A 19465-nucleotide genomic window follows, 5' to 3' on the forward strand; every position below is an offset into this window, starting at 1 on the left:
GGAGGACCCGAAGATGTGAGATGCCATTGGTGGTGTCCTCTGTTGCGGCAACATCACTGGTGAGTTCTCATTTAATTTCACGTTTTCCAAACTTTCTAAAATAGTTTTGTGTTACCTTTAGAGACACCCACCCCCAGGACAATAAATTTTCAATGAAGACACACATGGTGTAACATTGACAGGTTTACGGCCAAAATCATGAGAAAACCCCAAGGCTGTGCCGGGTCGTCATCGGCCGACAGGACCGGTGAGCATTTTAGCAACGGGAAAAACCTACCGACGTCCAGGGGCTTAATTCACAAAACCCAGAGGCTCACTGCCCCCACCACTGGCCAGCTGCAGAGGCAGCGCCCCTCCCCCACCCCGGGATAGCCTGCACCTGCTGGGATCCAGGTGGGTCCGGCAGAACAGCCGTGGTGCAGGGAACGAGCCGGATCAGCGCCACGGGAAAGCCCGAGAAAACCCGCTCGAGCCATCAGCCGTCTATAGGAAGAGCTCACACTGTCTCCCTTCGTTCTCGCCCTCCGACAGACCAGGAGCAGGTGCAGGGAGAGGGGACCTCCGGCTGCACGCAGGATCCCTGTGGAAGTGTCAGGGGCCAGCAGCCCGTCTGCCCACGGTGCTGGAGTCCCTCACCGGCCCCACGTCTGGCGTGGACACAGGGCAGGTCTGTCCCTACAGCCACAGAGTATCAGACCAGATGGGTTCTCTGTGCTCAGACACACGTGACTCAGACACGCGGTGCCGAGCCCCGTGCCCTTGGTCAGACGGTCTTGGCACAGACAGTGCCCCACCTGTCCTTCTGTCTGGCCACATCGCGGCGTTCCTGAACCATCACGACCAACCCACAAAGCACGGTGGAGACGTCCCTTCTGGGGCCACAAACGCCCCTGACGGTGCTCGTCCCAGACCGGCCCTCAAGAAGCCCAGCCCGACCCCAGCCTTGACTCCGCGTGGGGGTCCGTGAAGTCGCCGCGGCCTCGCTTGCCAAAGCGGGACACAGAAAACCACGGAAGTGCTCCCCAGCAGGGGAGGGGTCGCGTAAGCAACAGGACGTCGGCGCGACTGAGCCCAAAATGGGGAAAGTGCTGCCCGTGCCAGGACGGAGCGGTCCCTGAGCCCGACAGAGACCGTTCGAACAAGGAACAGGAGCTGCCCATCCCCTCCCCCGACACTGCTCAGCAGGAACTGTGGCATCGTCCCGATGGCACGGGCCCCTACCCCCACAGCCACGACCCCCGCGGCTTGGGCAGCATGTGGGGGGCAGCGTGTCCCCCTTGGAGCACCGGGAGACTAAAGTGGGTCACCCGGCATGTGGGGCACCTCCACGTTTGCAGATGGAGCGGCCAGGTCTGGAGCAGCCGAGCTCCTTGGACTGGCGATGGCAGCAGGCGCTCCCGGGGCTGTGGACCTCTGGCAGGTGCGCGGAAGCCCTGGGAGGGCAGCACGTAGAAGGTGCACATGGCCCTCCCCTCCCACGTGGGGAGCATGGGAACACGGGCCCTCGCTGTATGCCCCAAGGACACCCCAGACACCCCGAAATGCTAGAGCCACAGAGACCCACTCCAAAGGCTGCGGCTTAGGTTGGAAAGTGCCGGAAAGGCTCTGTCTCAGCCCTGATGGGCGCGACTCAAGAGACACCAGGGAGGGCAGGCTCCCCGCATCCCCAGAAGCCCACTTCCTGCAGCTCCGAGACACCAGCCAGGTCAGAACCAGAGGCCCTGCCTGGGTCCAAATCCCAGCTCCGCCATGTAGGGGATGGGTGACCTTGGGCAGCATGTGTGACCTTCTCCACCTCCGTTTCCTCACCTACAATCACAGCGTGTCTCAGCACCCACCAGGCATGGCCATCAGGAGGGCAGAGTGACTTACTATGTGGTGAGCAGTGTGGCCGCTGCCAGATCGACGAGGACATATGTCCATCATCAGGACGCTCCCATCCTAGCCCCATCCTGTTACGTGGCCTCCGGTCACAGTCCCCAGCACAGGGGAGCAGCCCTGACCTCAGCCTACTGCCATGCCCCGGGGCCCACACGTGGGGCCACTGGACCGCACCCCAGACCTCAACACTCTGGGGGTTTCGTCGCTTACCAGCCCCACCTGGCCTTGACCACCGTATCCCACCTAGAGCTCCTGCACGAGGACGGGACGGAGGCCTCAGCGCCGCCCCCCGCTCTCTGCAGAATCGTCTCTGCGCCCCGGCTGAGCCAAAGGCATGCGTGTGACCCTGGCCCTGATGTCGGGTTCAGTGCCCAGCCTTGTCCATGGGTACAACCGATGAGCCATCCACTCTCCCCAAGCCCGAGCCAGCACATCCCACTAACAAAGCCAGTCAGTCTGACACCTGCCATCGGGGAAGGCACGATCCTTTCAGCCTCGCGGCCCATTGGACAGCACCTGGCCAGCCTGGGGTGCCCACGCAAGCACAGACCACACAGCCATCCCAAACCTGCGTCCAGCCCTGGCTCCTGGCCCGTGCAGCGCACGGCATAGGCGCACGCATCACAGGTGCCCTTACCTTCTGGGAACAAAACCCCGAGCACGCGTCCACCGTCATGTTGGCCTGTGCCAGGGAGTCCGGGAAGGTGTGGGTGCCGTTCTCCGGCAGTCGGAAGCACCCACGGTATGTGACGGTCCTCCCTGTGGGGAGAGAACAGGTCTCTGGTGAGACACGGTGCCCCTGGCTGTTGGTGCCTGTCAGGGGGAAACGTTGGCTTCAGGGTCTGGAAAGTGGCAAATAGAGTCGATGAGGCGGGTTTCGAACCAGAGAGCAGCCCTGGACGGTGTGTGGCGGGCCAAGCTCCTGAGACCCCGGGCCCCCGAACCTCGCCACCACGGTCACCGACAGGGGACCACGTGGCTGCAGCTGCTGACCTCAGGCCACTTCTCCTGCCAGCTCCGCGGGATGGTTTCTGCCCCCTCTCTGTCCCTCCTTCTTCTCCAACCAGCTCTACAGGATGGTGTCTGTCCCCCCTCCATTCCTCCTTCCTTCTCTCGCCAGCTCTGGGGGATGGTGTCCGTGCTCGCCCCATCCCTCCTTCCTTCCACAGATCTGCACGAGGCCACCCAAGAAGCTGATATTCTGGAAAATTCTATGTCCCAGGCGTGAGGAGAAAAGTAGATCCAGAAACGTGAAATGCCGCCACGGCCCCTCGCTGTGCTGCGGGGTCAGACCCGAACTCCCACCAGCCTCAAGAAGGCTCCCCGAGCCTACAAACCGTCCTCCAGCCCAGCTGGAGTAGTACAGCCCCGAGTGGGGTCCTGGCTGCTGGGCCTTCTGGAATATTCCAGCTCTGACAGCTTGCACTCTGGCCATACTCATCAGGGCTGCTTTGGCGGCAGCCTCGCTGTAGTGCCCACTTTGCCCGCCCGCCTCAATAGCGTGGAGACCCTGTCACCAGCCAGCACCCCGGGTGGCGTCTCCATGCACGACCATAGAACAGGACCAGGCCTGGAGTCTGGGAGCCTGTCAGGTGGGCCAGTGCTCTGCGGTCCCAGCGCCAGTGGGCCCAGCACGACCATAGAACAGGACCAGGCCTGGAGTCTGGGAGCCTGTCAGGTGGGCCAGTGCTCTGCGGTCCCAGCGCCAGTGGGCCCAGCGAGTGCCCGGAAAGGATGGATACGTGAGGAGTGGTGTGACTTGTCATGGGCTGGTGGTCCCAGTGGCACCGGCTGCCTCCGTCTGTGCCACCATCACCGGGAGGGGCTGCCGTCCAGGCCACGGGGCCCCCTCATGCCCGGGGACAGCCCAGGGCCTCTGAGGCCACACAGCACGTGCGGGACGCCCAGATGAGTGTGTCTGTCCCGCAGGCCATGAGCCCACGCAGCCCTCGGCTGCCCCCGTGCCCACCACGTGAGCCCCTCCAGTGAGGCCGGCAGGGAAGGGAGACCGCCGGCTCTTGCCCGTGTTGAGGACGCAGGGCTGCAGGTGGGAGACAGAGCACAGGGAGAGGCGGGCACACTCACGCTTCCTGGAGCCGGGCGGCAGCTCCTCCACGCGGTAGACGGACAGCCAGCCCACGCCCCCGCACACGGAGCCTTTCTCCCCTTTGCACTCGTGGTTACACGCCTCGGGCCCAACACTGGTCACCGGGAGCCGGTTCCCGCAGTAGCACTCGGCCCCGGCCTCCAGGCCCGCGTACGCGTAGGACCTGCAGGGAGAGTAGCCCAGCTGAGTCGCTGCCCCGGCCCCATGGAAGCGATGACCAAGGTCGGGGTCAGGTTGGGAGGCCAGGGCCGCGGCGGTCAGCCCACAGCTGTCCGGAGGGACCGGTCTTCAGACAGACTTAGAGGTCCCCCGGCTGGCAGGGAGCAGGCCGTGCTTCGTGATAAACTAGTTTGATCAGCCCCACTCGTGCCCGACTGAGAGCTCTGACCCGAGGTCCCACCGCGGGAACAGTGGGCCCGAGGCCGTGGCGGGCTGTGAAGGGGCTCTCAGGGCCAGTGGACGGGAGCCCGAACTTGGGACACCTGTCAGCTCCTGGGACGCAGCACTCCCACCGTGGATGATTTCAGCACCGGGCTCGCATTGGTCCCTGCTGGGCCAGCACGAGTCTGGAACACCAGCCTCCAGGCCTCCGCCCAGGGCCGCTCCCCACCTGCGCGTAGCAGGCATGGCCCCAGCACGGGGGAGGAAAGATGGCGGACAGGCCCCAGGGCGGGCCACACGGACGCCAGCTCTGGAGACAGGCCAGCACGTTCATGCCCCCGGGTCCGAGGACTGAAAACTCCTGTGCTCCTCATCCCCGTTGGTGGCCACCGGCTGGCCATGGGGCGCAACGGTCGCTGTCTACCTGCAAGGCTGTTCCCCGAACTGCTGGGGAGGTAGAAGGGGACTGAGCTGCTGTCACTTTCCACTTGGTCTACGCTGCAAGGCTGAGCCGGGACCCATCCTATCTGTTCCAGACTCAGTTTCTCTGTAATGGATCATGACCAAGCCGGAGGGCTTCCCGGAAGAGGTGGCATTGAAGCCAAGCCTTCTACTAGAGTCTGAACACACAAGTAAATGGAGGCCCAGGTGAGGAAAACTACCCGCTAGCATGGCGGCCAGCTCCCCGGGCACCGTCGTGAGCCCGCATCACGTCCTCTTGTGCCCGGAGGGGTTGCTGATCCATGCGGCTCCAATCAGAGCAGGACGCCCCCCGCAGCCACATGCCCCCTCATCCAGAGGCAGACTCCGCAGCCCGGGGCTCTCACTCACCGCTCCGCGCACGCGTCCTGGCAGTGGGAGACGGTCATCTTCCTCAAGTCGAAAAACACGGCGCCCTTCAGGGTTCTGTCCCGGCCGCCGTCGCTGAAGCAGCCGACGTACGTGCCTGAGGATGGGAACACAGCGGAGGCTCAGGTCCGGGACAGGACGGTCCTGTCGCACGCCCGCCCTTGGGGAGACCCTCAGAAGGCCCAGGGCACCCGGTGAGGCCGCACCTGCCCCCGGCGCTCCTGGACGCCTGCGGCGGATGGCCCACTGTCCCCTCACACACCTGCCAGGAGCCGGCAGAGGCCTGAACAGCAGCCCCCTGCTCCTCCAGCCCCACCTTGCCTCCCGGGACCCTCGTCTCCATCCATGCCCATCCCCCGCCCCCACGGAGGTGCAGACAGGGCAGGCCCTGTCACCTACGATCCAGAGAGAGGAAATCGGTTGTGGACAGTTATGGAAAGTCCGACCTTCACTACAATAAGGAGCATCTTGCAACCGGGAACAGGATCTCATGAAAAGTCTGTGGTCCCAGGTCAGGGGAGGGGAGCTGCCGTCACTGGAGGCACGGACGCAGCGAGTCGGGTGGTAAGGGAGCCGTCCACGTGGGACTCCACAGTGCCGGGGACTGCTGAGCCCTCGCCCGTGCAGAAGGGGACGCTGGGGGTCGGAACCCGCCAAGCGGTCACGTGTTGGCCCTGTGTGACAGGTAAGCGCCCTCCCCGTCACCGACACAGAGGGGACTCCCAGACACGTGCAGGGAAGCCGGAGAGCACGAGCACAGCGAGCACAGCACACCGGGCCGCGTGCACACACCGCCACATGGCCCAGAACTCTCCCGGTCCCACGCCAGCGGCTGGGCCAAGATGTGGATGGGGCGCCCCTCGTGCAGACACTGCCTTCTCAGTAAGGCAGCACACACTGCCTCTGGGGGGTGACAAGCCCAGGGTGTCCCCACAGCCGGCGGAGTGGCACCCTGACCCCCCAGTCCTGGTGCCCTGAGGGCAGACGACACTCTCTGTGTTCCTGCCAGGATCCCGGCCCAGAGCAGGAGCCCAGGGCTGCCCGCTGGGGGGTTTGGAGAAGCATGTCCCCCACCTTCATTCCCAGGGACAAAGCTGGGAGCAATCGTCCCGTCTGTGAACACCACACCTAACTCTGCCTCTGACCTTGGCTACATCATGACAACGTTCTGTGCCTCAGTTTCCCTAACTGTCCAGTGGATTTAAGGTCCACCACCTGCCCCATCCCACCCAAGCCCCTTCCTCTTGCCCCTGGCATGGACCTGTGCCTGTTCCCCGATCATGTCCACCGTCTGCTTCCTGCCTATCCTCGTCGGGCGTCCCCAGCCATGCCAGCCCGCCACAGACCACCAGCCCGCCACGGGCCACCAGCCCGCCACAGACCACCCACCTGCCACGGCCTCTCCTTTCTCCAGATTCGGACATTCTGTATCTGAAACGCTTGCCAATGCCCAAGCCCTTCTCAGTAACTGCTGCTGTTAGAATGCTCTTACACATGTGTGCCCTGTGTCCACGGGGTCCCACCGCACCCCGCACACGGTCAACACCCTGTACCACAGTAGGTTGGGGCCCCCAGAACCAGGCTGAGGCTCCCCAAGGGTGGGGCAGGTGAGCAGGAGCTCGGACACAGGAGGGGCAGGCCTGCCGGCCCCCCGCACGCAGCTCCTGGGCCCGGAATAAGCAGCAGGAGGTGAGCAGGTGCCCGGAGACGGGATTCCACCACAGAGCCAAGGTGGCCAAGGCAGAACCCAGGGACGGCGGGAAGCAAAGGTCACCATCCTCACTGTCTGCCCGCGGAGCCATGAACCTCCGTGTCCCCTTGGCCCAGACACCCGGCAGCTAGCCACGTAGCCACGTAGCCACAGGCATGGGCTCTCGCTCAGGACACCAGCACCCCCAGGGTCACAGACAGGTGAGGACCCCTGAGACCCCTCCCCCCGCAGCAGGATAGAGGGTTACCCTCGACCCGGTACTTGGTGGAGGAAAACTAACCTTTGAGAAATTTCCGGTGTGTCGCACAGCAAAGAAGAAATTCTATTACAACTTTCAATTAAGCTGCAAAACACAAGCTCACGGGTCGTTTTCATGGGAAATGAGCCAAAAATGTGTCGAGGGGCCCATGGCATGCGTGGAATGCAAGTCAGGCGGGAGGGGGCGTGACTCTGGGCCCGTGCCACCCCCTCCCTGCCAGAGCTGGGCCTCCCCACCTGGCTCAGGGAGGGTTGAGAGAGGGAGGTAACATGCAGCGGTGTCTGGCACAAGGCCCAGCCTATGGTGCTGCCGAGCGGCGGCTGCGTTGACCCCAACAACGATCAGGACGCAGACTCTCCAGTCCTTCGTCCCTGAGACCTGAGTCAGAGGGTGGGACCCGAGCTGGACGCCCACTGGGGTGCCCCTGGTGCCCTCATTGTGCTCGGCAGCCGGACGCTGGCTGGAAAATGGCAGCAGGAGACCTGAGCCATGAGCAGGAGAGGAGGAAGCACTTGGAGCCGCAGGGCCGGGCTCTCCGCCGGCCGCACCACGGGGCGCGCAGAAGGCCCGGGACCCACATGCCTGCAACGTCCGGCAGAGCTGCGAGCCCTTCGTGCTGGAAAATCACCGGCCGGCTCTTCCAGCTCTGACAGAGGCGAGGGTGTGCGGCGGAGAGAGGACGTCCGGGGGACACACTGGGACACATTCTGAGGCGGATTTATTGCTTTCGGCGAAAACGGAGGCGACGCATTATTGTCTGTGACTCCGCATCTGTTCATTTGCGCGTCAACACGGACGCGCCGTGCAGCTGCTAACGACGACTTTGGAGATATTGGAATGTCTTTGGAAATCACTATCAATAAAAAACAAACTGGCGAGGGGAAGTTACTATTTCTCCCCTAGTAAACTTACTGACATTTTATTCCATTATGGACGTTGTCCAAGGTATAATGAAATGCTCGGTGATTGATGGCCTCCTGCCGCTTCCGCGCCGCGCAGGAGCCCCTTCCAGGAGCGTGGCGGGCTGCCCGGCCACAAAGAGCTACCCTCTTTGTCTACAGGCCCAGCAGCTGGCCCGCATGGGCCGCTGGGCCCTGTGACGAGCGTGGCCAGCCTGGAGGCGGGGAGGGCGCCCCAGGGGCTCACGGTGGTCAGCATCCTGATTGCCCCAGAACTGTTGCCCCATGACCCTGCGGTCCTGATTTCTTCAGTGGCTGCAACACCCTGTCCACCGCTTCGCCTGGGGGAGATGACGTGGAGACAAGGGGTGCCCCCGGGGTTCAGACTGGGTCACTCCATACCTCCCCTCCCGCTGGCCGGGTCATAAAGACCTTCACCTGGGCCTCGGTGCTGCTTTGCGGCGATGGTCCACCCCCAGACTGAGCTCTTCAAGTGCACGGAGAAGGGTAGACTGGTGCATGGACCCCCGAGGAGGGTGCACAGGGAGAAATAAAGAATTGACCTTTGGCCAATCTGCCCAAGGCCACAGAGTCAGCGACCAGAAATACCAAAAGAGAAACCCAGGTCTGTTTTCAAAACCTGTGCTCTTTTCCCTGGCTGCTGCTCAAGCGTTTTGTGTTGACTTTGTCAGTCATTCACACTTTAGTCTAAACGCGTCACGCTGGTATAGTCTGCATAGAGACCCGGCTTCCTAGGGCGCTGGGGCAAGTTTACAGAAGGCAGCCTGTGCAGTGAGCTGCAGAATCCATTCCTCTTGTCCCCCTCATTCTTAGGGGGGAGCCTTGCTAAGGAACTCCACAGCAAGTGCTCTGACCTACGTGACCTCAGGAGAAATCTCCTTCTGTGGAGACAGAAAGATACTGTCCTCCAGGCTTCACTGACCGTCAGTCATCTCCCCAACGTGAAGGCCTCAGGGGATCCTCCTCTTCCCTGGATCATCTCACTATCTTGGCAGTGAAGCCAGGCTCCCTGGCCTTGCCCTCCTCCTGACCTGCCACCTCCAGGCTGTACTCCGAGATGTCTCCCAGTCCCTCCCCTGCCACTTGCTCTTCCCCAGCTCCCTCCTTGCTCCCTGCTAGTCTCCTGGGGTCACACCCCAAACAGACCACAGTTTCTGGGGAATTGCCAGGGGAGTGACCCTGGCAACTGACAGAACATCCCCACCTTCCTGAGTTTCCCCGCAGGATCAGGACGTCATAGTCAGGGTATTTCCATCAATGTGTCATTTATAGGTACACCACAAATGCCATATGATTAGCTGGTTTAACAATAAAAGAGCAGCCACCAGGGACTGCCACCACGGACTGGTGCCGGGAAGCACACCAGGCCCCTGGGGCCAGGGGTCTCCACCTACGCGAGCCCCCAAATCACCCCGGACAGTGCTGTGCAGACACGGCCCCCAGCCTGTGATCGGGGGAGGCTGAGGACCTGCACGTGGGACAGGCTGCTGCCCTGGGCCCTCCCTGCTGTCCCATGCCATCCCCACACGAGCCCTGGGCTGGGTATGCCTATCTCTATGCCCCAGGGACCTGGGGACCTTAGGTCAGGGGTCCGAGGTCACTGTTAAGTCAGGATGCAAGCGGATGTGCACCTGAACCCAGAGGCCAGGCTCTGGGACCTGCCCAGCCAGTGAGTGGGAAGAACTCAGTGTTCTGGAGGCTGCAGGTGGGGTCTGAGAAGGGGAAAGCCACCCCTGGTCCTGGGCAGGGCTCCGGGGAGCAGCCCCGCAACACGCCAGGGAGTCCAGAGCTAGGCACCTACCTCGGCTGCTGGCTGCGGGCCTGGGGGCCTCAGGGCCCGGAGCGGGTGGCCCCTGGGGGTCCCCCATGAAGTGTTGGAACCAGCGGCGTCTCAGCTGCCGCAGTTCCGAGTTCCGGCTCCGGAGCCCGCGGGGGCCGGGCCGGGGTCGGGCTGGGGGCCTCCGCAGCATGTCCACGCCGAGCAGCAGCTCCGGGCTGACGCGGGGGGCCTGCAGTGCCCTGCTGTCCAGTAGGCCTACGCCCAGTGCCACGGCGGCCACGGGCAAGGCCTGCAGGGGGCCGGGCGCTCGGGGCCCTGGCGGAAGGGCCACGCGGGCGCGCTGCAGCAACAGCAGGCTGCCGGTCATCAGGTAGGCGGCTGTGAGGAGGAACAGCAGGACCTGCGTGCGCCGCAGCAGCGTCTGCAGTCGGAAGAAGGGCCTGGCCATGCCCCCGGGCGGCGGGGCTCCCGGCTGGGGCCTGGGCACGGCTCCTAGCGCCCGGGCGGGAGGGAGGCCAGGGCACCCAGAGGCCTCATCTCCGCATGCTGGGGCCGGCCTCTGCTCCTTGGGGCTCCCGGTCCTCCCGGTCTGTCTCCAGCAGGGGCCCCAACAGCACCATCACGCATCTCCGGCCACTGGGCCCCACGGCTGTGGCTCCTGCCCCAGGGTCACCAACTCTGCCATCGCTGGGCTCTGCCAACGCCCATGCCTGGCTGGGGATCTGAAAGAGGAGAGAGAGCACGCTTAGATGCTAGGGGAGGGGCACAGTGCCGCCACGCCGGGGTCAGGAGCCCCTGCTCCAGCCTCTGTTTCCCAAAGGGGACGCCTGTGCTGCAGGAGCCCCAGAGAGCAGGGCTCAAGTCCCAGCTCCGTGACCGGTTGGCTATGTGCCCCTGGGCAGTCCCTCAGGCCTCAGCTTCCCCATCTGTAAAATCGGAATGACGCCCCCTCCCCCTGAGCAGCCCCGGACATCCAGGGACAGAGATGGCTCCACACAGAATCCTCTCAGGCCAGGCCCGGAGCCGAACACTGACCTAGCACCTTGTTTGACCCTCAGGGCAGCCCAGAGAGGGAGACGGTGGAACAGCCCCATTTCACAGATGAGGCAAAAGGGGGCCAAAGAACTTCCCCACGTCATTCCGCTGGCAAACAGAAGAACCAAGGTTTGAAACGGTCTGTTTCAGGGCCTGAACTCTAAACCAATAACTTTCCCAGCCAGCAATGGATGCCAGCCTGCACAAGTGTACCCAGCCCTGGGCATGCGTATGCAGCAGGCGCTCCATGCATGCACGAAGTCTGCCAATGGCCTCCCCAGAGCGCCTTGGTCCTGGAAGTTGCGTTCTGGGAACTGCTTCGCAGAGCCTGGTGGCTCTAGCCCGGGAGAGGGTGAGGGGCCACGCACCTGCTGATGGAGACTGGGGCCCCTAGTGGGAAAGCAGGAGGCACTCAGCGCGGCCTCCCAGGCTGCCCTCGGCTCTCACGCTGGGCTTTGGCTCCGGGTAGCGGTGCCTCTGAAGTGGGCTGCTAGGGGCTGGCAGGGGCTCTGCAGCTGCCAGGAGCCAGGCCGCTGCATGAGGGTGGCCCTCGGCACAAGGACAGTCTTGTCCTGGGAAAAAAAGCTCCCAGGAGCATGACTAACGTGGCCCGGGACCCCCGCCAGGCCCACAGCCCCTCAATGGCTGCTCTGTGAGCAGGGCACAGCCGGCCTGGTGTGAGCAGAAAGACAATGTTTGGGCCCCCATGGCCTGGCATTCCCAGGGCAGAGATCCAGAGCGCCACCCCCCCACCCCACTGGCCAGCACAGCCCTTTCCAGCTCAGCTCGCAGAACCCCCGGTCCCGAGGCCCCAGAGAGGGTTGGGTCTGGGATCGCGGGGGCAGGCCCTCTGTCCGCAGCCGGAGCTGGATTTAAACTGTGAGCCGGGAAGCCGTTTGCACGGGTCTTGAGCTCTTACTTTCTTGTTAAGCTGGCGTGCGCCAGGCCCGCCCCAACCAGCCTCGTCAGATTTGTAACGCTACAGAGAAAATCCCAAGAAATCCTGCCTGATCCCCCGGCCTCCAGCTCTGGACCTCCAATCCACCCTCCACAAGGCCGCCAGGGCGATCCTCCGAACACACGAATCTGATCACCGTGCTCCCCGGCTCAAAACCCCTGTCAAAACCTCCCCATGGCTTTGGGGCACACTCCGAGCTCCTCAGTGGGACGCACGAGACCCCTCCCGGGCTTCTCCACTGCCCAGCCCTTCCCTTTGGCTTCCCGTCACACGTGTGTGCAAGCACGCATGCCCCACGCCCCAGGGAGCCACCGGCACACGCCGTCCTGGCGCCTCTTCTATCTCTCCCGCTCTCTTAGCTCTGCGAAGTTCTGTGTATCCTCCACCTCTGAGCCCAGGAGTCACCTCCTCCAAGAAGCCTTCCCTGATATCAGAAAGCCACCCCTCCTGTGGGGTCTTGGAGCCCCGAGCCCTCAGGGAACACTAACCCAGAGCTGGGGGGCCCAGCCCGAAATGTGGGGAAACATGTATGGTGGGCCAGGCGCCGTCAGGGCCCATCGTTCAGGATCCCAGTGATCATGGACCCCACAGTGCCCTCTGGAGTCACCCCCTCCCAGAGGGGCCTCCTGGTCTGGGGAGGGGGCCTGGGCGTGGAGGCAGGGCCGGTCGTTTTCAGCGTCCTCTAAAGCAGCCTGCCACCCTTGCGGCCAGCCTCACACCACCCCCCACCCCGTCACCCCTACCTCTCCTTACGGCAGGCACCGAGCACACCTCACCTACTGGCAGGCACTGGTGGTGGATGCTTGCTGAGGCCTGGGGGTGGCCAGAGGAGGGGCAGCTGCACGGAAGCTCCCGGCCCAGCCAGGGTCAGGGCAAGCTGCCAATGCCTAGGGGTCATCCAACCATGGCCTGTCTGCGTGGGTCAGAGCCCATTGGCGGTGCCTGCGGCACCCCAAACCCCCATGGGGCAAGGCATGGCTCAGAATGGCGCCTCAGGCTCCTCATCTGTGAAATAGGACCAACAGCAAGGCCGTGGGATCTGCCCACAGGGAAAACTGCTCCCTACAAAGCTTGGTGCTCGCTGTCACGAACACCGAGGAGGGGTCCCCGGCAGCCGAGCCACGGGTGAATTCAGTCTCTGGGAACCCCTCGCCTCCCTCGTAGCCCCTGCTCTCTGGGGTGGGCCGGGCACCCCGTCCTTGCTCGAAGCCGCCCCTAGGCGCTTCCCTGTTGTGCTCCCCTCCCTGAAGCACTCCTGGCGCGAAGGAGGAGCCAGGCTGGGCCGCAGCCGCCCATGGCCCTGCCCCGTCCTGGCCTGTGGTCAGACCACCGAGCTGTCCCGTGCCCCCAGCCCAGCGACCCCTATGCAGCCCTGTGGGGTGCCCTGTCCGCTGGGAGTCTGGGCCATTCTTTCCCAAGCTGCTCTCCCCCACGTGGCACTTCCTGTCTTGTCATCAAACAACACGCTCAAGGGAGAGAAGAACGAGGGGACATGCTGCTGCATGAGGCTGGGGCCTTGTCAGCCGGGGGGGGGGGGTGGGGCTCAGCCCCCCAGAGAAGGGCAGGGGCTGGAGGAACGAAGGATCCCACGACCCAGGGTCTTCTGGGGTCTCAGGAGGAAGCAGGACCCTCTCGTGGGCGGGGCCTCAGGAAACCTGGGTCCTCTCCTGGTACTGGGTTGCTGTCCGGGTCCCAGGGGGCAGCAGGTGCTGAGCCTACAGGTGAGGGATGTTGGGCAGATGCCGCCTGCTCGGCGAGACAGGGGGAGGGGGCTCCCAGGGACTGAGCAGGTGGGGGTGGCGGCAGCAGGGAGAGGAAAGCAACAGCCCCTGAGGCCTGGAGAAAGAGCTCTGAGGGTTCCATGCCCAACCCCGGGTCACTGAGTTTCGGTCAGGTGACTCTGCCTCCCTCACCTCCCCCCAGAAAGGACAGGCAGTGACAGGTGAGGGGAGAAAGACTCCAGGAGCCCCCAGAAGCATCTCAGCCCTGTGACCATGGCCTGAGGACAGGGACCCTTGGGGTTCAGAGCCGCACACTCCTAGTGGGGCAAGAAGCTTGCAGACAGAGGCACGGGGCCGAGCATGCTGCTCGCCCCGCAGGAGATGGGCAGTGGGGTCCCCACAGCCCTGAGCTCCAGCTTCCACGACGGGGGGACAGGGGGTTCCTCAGCCTCAGGACCTCCAGGAGGCTGTGCTGGGGAGCCTCCAGTGGGGCTTGGGGCTCTGAATTAGCTCCCTCTGCTTTCTCCCTCCCCTGCAGCCTTGCCACTGCCCTGCTCAGGGCCCGTCATTGGACACCCTGCCCCCCCCAAAAGGCTGGACCTAAGAAAGTGATCTTCCTAACACAGAACCAGTAACTGCTGCTGTTTGCAGGGGCTCCCGAGGACCCGGCGGCCAGGCCCAAATTCCCCAGCCTGACGCTCCGTCTCCCAGCCCCTTGCAGAAGGCCACATCCCAGGTACTGTGTCCGCAGGCCCGTGGGAGCCGCACCACGCCCCCTCAGGCACGTTCTTCTGTTGGCCAGGAGCCCTGGGGCCCCTCGCATGACTCTGAAATGCTCTGTGACCATCAAGGCTCAGCTTCCATGCCACATCTTCCATGAAGCCTTCCTGATCCCCCAGAGCCGATGCTGGGACAGGATGTTCCATGAACAGTGCCCGGGTGTCCTGCCCCAGGTCGGGGCCACGTGCTACTCGGCCTACTCCTCCTCCCAGCCTGGGAGCCCGCTGAGGCCACACACACTCAGGGCCCCTGACCAGCTCTGGGGTGAGCACAGGGCAGACCCGCTGGAGATCCGTGCCCGTGGCTGTCCACGTCCTGGGGACCCCTGCCTCTGCACCTTGGAGGCTCAGAGCCAAGAGAGAAAGGACCCCCCTGAATTCAAATCCCCGGGCCCTCGGGGGGGACGAGGTCGGGGAATGGGAATGGGATCCCTCTGACTTTGAAAAGGCAGATGCGTTGATCTTCTGAACGCAAAACTTACGTGAGAAAGTCTAAAATAAGAAATGCCGTTAAGAAGGTATAAAGCGTAAGAGGAAGGTCAAAACTCCGTTTACCGTGGAGTCCAGAGAGGATGGTCCCTTCTACCCCGCCGAGGTTCATACAAACGGGGCCTCCTGCGCCGCACCAGACACCAAAAGATGCTCTCACGCAGCACCACGTGCGCGAAAGGAGCAGAGCGGGCAGCGAACACGGAGGCTCCCCGTAAACCCGAGAGGCAGGGTCACCGCGGGCCGTCGTAGGGACCCGGCTGCTGTCAGAGTCGGGGCCAGGAGCCGGGCCACGGACGAGACATGAGACCCACGCTTTCTGAGGTGCCGCGTCACACGCCCCCCTCCGCTGGAGCCCCGGGCTGCAGAGACAGTGGGCAACCACCGCGAGGCCTGCCGCCGTCCCTTGCCCGTGCGTGGATCTGGAGCCCAGTGCAGCCTTGGAATGGCCCAGCGCAGCCTCCTGGGCTGCCGCCGGCCCAGCTCATCCAGAACTCTGGCTTGTTCATTGGTTCGTGTGCTTCTCCCACTTGGGGGCCACCCCTGGAGGGTCATCCAAGGCCCTCAGCAATTCAGATAAATCCGGGTGAGTGAGCGGAGCATGCAGACTCAGCCTCAGGCCCCTCTGACTCCCGCAGTTGCTGGGATGGGGACTCACCCTACAGGAGGGGGTGCCTCGGGTGCTCCTGCCCTCCAAACCCTCTTGGCTCCCTCGGGCCAAGACGGTCGCCCTCTGGGAAGGACTCACATCGCCAAGGGGCTCCAGCGGCAAGAGAAGAGAAGCCCCGCGGAAGGAAGGGGCCTCGGCAGCCACAGGTGCGCCCTGTTCACGGCTCCCTAAATTAGCCTGTTCTCCATCCCCTTCTCACATCCAGGCTGGCAGGCGGCTCCTCCCCAACCACATTCTCCAAAGCGTCCCACTTCCGGTAATTGTGCGGGCGGCGGGTCAACGCGGTGATTAGGACAGGCACGGCAAGGAGAGATCGGGAGAAACAGTGTGAAAACAAGACTTTAAGGCCTGAGGAGTGGGTAGGCGCAGCCAGATTCATGCGCTGGTGCCCCCCACGAGCCAGCCTGCCCTGCCGGCTGGGGTGAGGATCACGGGCCTCTCGAAGATAAAGGCCCTGATAGTCGAAACACCGTGCCGTCCCCACTGCCTGGGCCCTGACCGTGAGCTGGCGGGGCTGGCCCCCAGTCTGAGCCGGGCGGGAGGGGAAGCCAAGTGTGTCTGCGTGAGACCCGGCCCTTGCAAGAGCTTCCGTTTGGCAAGATTCAGTTCCAGCCTCCAGGCATGGGGAGCCCTTGCAGCCAGCCCCCAGGGAGCCAGCCCCGTAGTCACTCCTCAGCACCGGGCCTTACCTGACCTGGCCAGGGACTCAGGCCAACCCACGGGTGTCCAGAATATCCACTTCTGCCTGATTAGACAGATTGGAGGGAAAGGATGGGGTCTGGCCTCCTGCGTAATCCAGGCTGCCCTTCACTTCCTGCCGGATATGCCGCAGGCCACCGGCCACACCCCACAGGGCTCCTTCCCCCGCTGCAAAGAGGGGTCCCCTCACCCCACACCAAGCGTTCCTCCAAAGGAGTCTGAAAGTACTCCTGCCCAGACTTGGGAGAGCGGAGCCGTGGATGAGGGCCACGGGGCTCCCCCTGGAGAGGACGGGGCTGCCAGGAGCAGCCCCCCGGCCCAGCCGCCCGCCAAGCAGCCGTGATCGCAAGTGTGCGTGGAACACGGACACATGTGCTCTCGGACCAACCCAGCTGCTGCTCCTCACAGACCCCCAGGGCTCTAGCAACCCACTGGACACCTTCTTCAAGGGGCTTCTGAGACCCGAGCCAAGGGAATGTGGTGGGGGAGGCTGTGGGAGGCAACCTCCCCTTGCCCCTTCTCCAGCATTTGCAAGGGGCAGGAAGGGGCTGCTGCAGGCAGAAGGGCCCGCCAGCTTTTCCCTCCTCTCTCTCCCCATCAGCCCTCCCTTCTCTAACCCGGTGGCCAGCCCAGGCAATTTGGAGGAAAAACAAAAGGCCCCATCTGTGGGTCCCAGCTGAGGCTGTCCCAACCTGGGACAGCCCCGTAGCTCCCTAAACTAAGGAGGGGGTGACGGCGTGAGACGCTGCTGGTCAGAGAAGTACAGTGGAGTTCCCACTCGGTCCGGCTCGGAGCAGCCGGGAAGGGCGCCTGGGCAGCAGCGGGATCCCGGATGCGGGGTCAGGGCTGTGGGAGCCGAACCTCGGTGTCCAGCCTCCCCCGACTCCGACAAGGGCAGGCGCCCCTCTGCACCCCTGCGTCCCTGGGGAGAACCAGCAGCCACTGCCCAACGGTGGGGATGCTCAGAAAGCAGACCCCCGCAGGGCCACCCTGAAGCTCCGGACATACAAGAAAAACGCAATGAGCAGCCCCGGGTCCTGTCTCCGTCCCCACCTAGGGAGATGCAGAGCTCACTCTGGGTAATTTTGCCAACAAAATACATAAATACATACGTTCCGCCTTCGCCTCTGCCTCCGTTCAAGTTCACGGAGAGACAGAGCGAGCCTCGGCTGACCGGAAGCCTCTCTTAGCAGCGGAGTGACGGGGAGCTGCTCGGGCACACGTCTCCTGAGCGAGGCAGCGCGCGCCCCAAACCCGGCGCTCGTCCCCCGCCTCGCCGGATCCACCGCTCCCTCCGCGGAAACGGACGGTCACGGAGAATTCCGGAGGGTGGGGATAGCGCGTCCAAAGCTGCCCTGCGCGCCCCTGGCCACCCCGCCCGGGCCCCCTCCAGCGCCGCCCCCACGCGCGCACCCACACCTCCCCGGCCAGCCGCCCCGAGAAGAGCAGGTGCACCACCCCCCGCTCGCCCCGAGCCCCCTCCAGCGCTGCCCCCGCGCGCGCACCCACCCACACCTCGCCGGCCAGCCGCCCCGGCCCAGAGGCTCCCCCCCGCCAGCCGCTCCAAGCCCCCGCAGGTGCAGCCCCGCCGCGCTCCGGCCGCGTCTACACAAACTTGTTCGCGGCCGTCTGGGAAGGAGCCCGCCCGCCCCTCGCGCGGGGGTCCCGGCGGGGGTCCCGGCGGGGCGCCCCGGAGACAGCACTCACCCCGCGATCGCGGCCGGCTGGGGCGCCCGCTCCGGCGGCCACGCGCCCGCTCCCGGGCGCCGAGCCCGCAACCCCGCAGCGCCCGGACCCCGGCGCCCCCGCGAGCGGCCCGACGCGCCCAGGGGAAAGAGGGCGCCGCCGCCAGGCTCCCTGGGCTGCGGGCGTCCGGGCGGAGCGGGCGGCGCGGGCGGGCGCCGGGCGGGCGGCGCGGGCGGCGGGGGGCGGCGGGCTCTGCACATGCTCACTCGCGCGGCCCGGGGACAGCGGCCGGCCGCCCCGGGTCCTAGAGGCGCCCGCGCCCGCCGCCGCCCGCCGGGTGGGAGGGGGCGCGCTGGGGGCCAGGGCCGCTCCGGGGCCGGCCCGTGAGGCCGGCGCTCCGGGGCAGAGAGAGGGACACGCGTGCGTTGCCCACGCGCGCACACGGCACCCTCGCGCGCACACGCACGGCCCCGCTGGTGTGGTGCACGCAGCCGGCGGGTGCATTGGCGCTCACACCCTCGCACGCGTGTCCACACTGCCACATCACCGAGACGCACGGGGATGGGGCACCGGCTGATGGAGACAAACCGAGTCACTGCTTCCCAGCCCCGCGGACACCCACTCGCGCTTACACCCACCCACACACAGCTCTGTCCCACTCACAGACCCACTCACAGACCACACGGGACACGGTGACAGGCACACACAGTGTCACACACTTGGTGGTACTCCGGTGCCAAGACAGTCAGACACACACTGACTCACTGTCCCATCCGCGGCTGGACACGGACACCCACATCCTCACGTACACAGACACATGGGCACAGCCACACACAGAGGCACCATCGCACGGACACATCCCAGACCCTTGTCCCCCACCGGCAGGCTCAGGGCAGCTACTACACTGCCCCACACCAACCCTCGGGGACTGACCCACACCTAGATACAGTCGCCCACGGAAGCAGTGCCACACTCCTGCAGAGAGTCACACAGGGCAGGGACCCAGAGGCACACGTGCACGCGCGTGCATACACACACACACACACACACACACACGTGGCAGCAGGCACGGATACAGACACTCGGGTATACAACCACAGGGCTATCCAAAGTCCCCCCCCCCCTTGCAAAGGGCTGGATCCAACCCCAAGGATTTCCCCTCCAAGTGTCTCCCCTACCCCTGCTCCTCAGAAACCTCCAAGCCACAGCAGCACCCCTGCGGGTGCATGGGGGGGCTGTCCTCACCCAGGGCTGGCTGCTGAGATGCTCCCCGAGGCTGAGCAGCAGCAGAGGCTGCGGGAGCAGGTGGCTGTGGTGCAGCTCTGACCCTGGCTTCCTAAAAGGGAGTTTCGTGCGTCTCACGACCGCTAGGGGCAGAGCTGCTTGGCGAGACTCAGAGGAACAGCTTTTCAACAGGTGCAGGGCGGGCAAGGAAGGGATTGGACTGGGACCCGTCGGAGACCCGCTGTGTGAACCCGCTGTGTGAAGGACAGCCTGGTGGCACCAGAGCGGAAGGGGCTGGCTTGAGGGGACACATCCA

At 64.6% G+C, this 19465-nt stretch overlaps 1 protein-coding gene across 6 annotated transcripts in view; it reads right to left on the minus strand.

The window, feature by feature from the left end:
• The window catches only part of WSCD1 (WSC domain containing 1), a 31212-nt gene extending 11969 nt beyond the window's left edge, over positions 1 to 19243 (minus strand). The window contains exons 1-5 of one of the 6 annotated variants that reach the window (XM_004760480.3): positions 19171 to 19243; positions 9910 to 10610; positions 5201 to 5315; positions 3967 to 4151; positions 2519 to 2640 (exon numbers count right to left, since the gene is read on the minus strand). In XM_004760480.3, the coding sequence (XP_004760537.1) occupies positions 2519 to 2640; positions 3967 to 4151; positions 5201 to 5315; positions 9910 to 10336 (849 nt within the window). In that variant the 5' untranslated portion in view covers positions 10337 to 10610; positions 19171 to 19243. The other 5 variants (XM_045083174.1, XM_004760478.3, XM_004760479.3 and 2 more) reach the window with 5 other exon arrangements.
• Positions 19244 to 19465: the final 222 nt, after the last annotated feature.

The sequence above is a fragment of the Mustela putorius genome, unplaced genomic scaffold, assembly GCF_011764305.1.
Source record: "Mustela putorius furo isolate JIRA1106 unplaced genomic scaffold, ASM1176430v1.1 tig00000695_pilon_pilon_pilon, whole genome shotgun sequence".
NCBI lineage: Eukaryota > Metazoa > Chordata > Mammalia > Carnivora > Mustelidae > Mustela > Mustela putorius.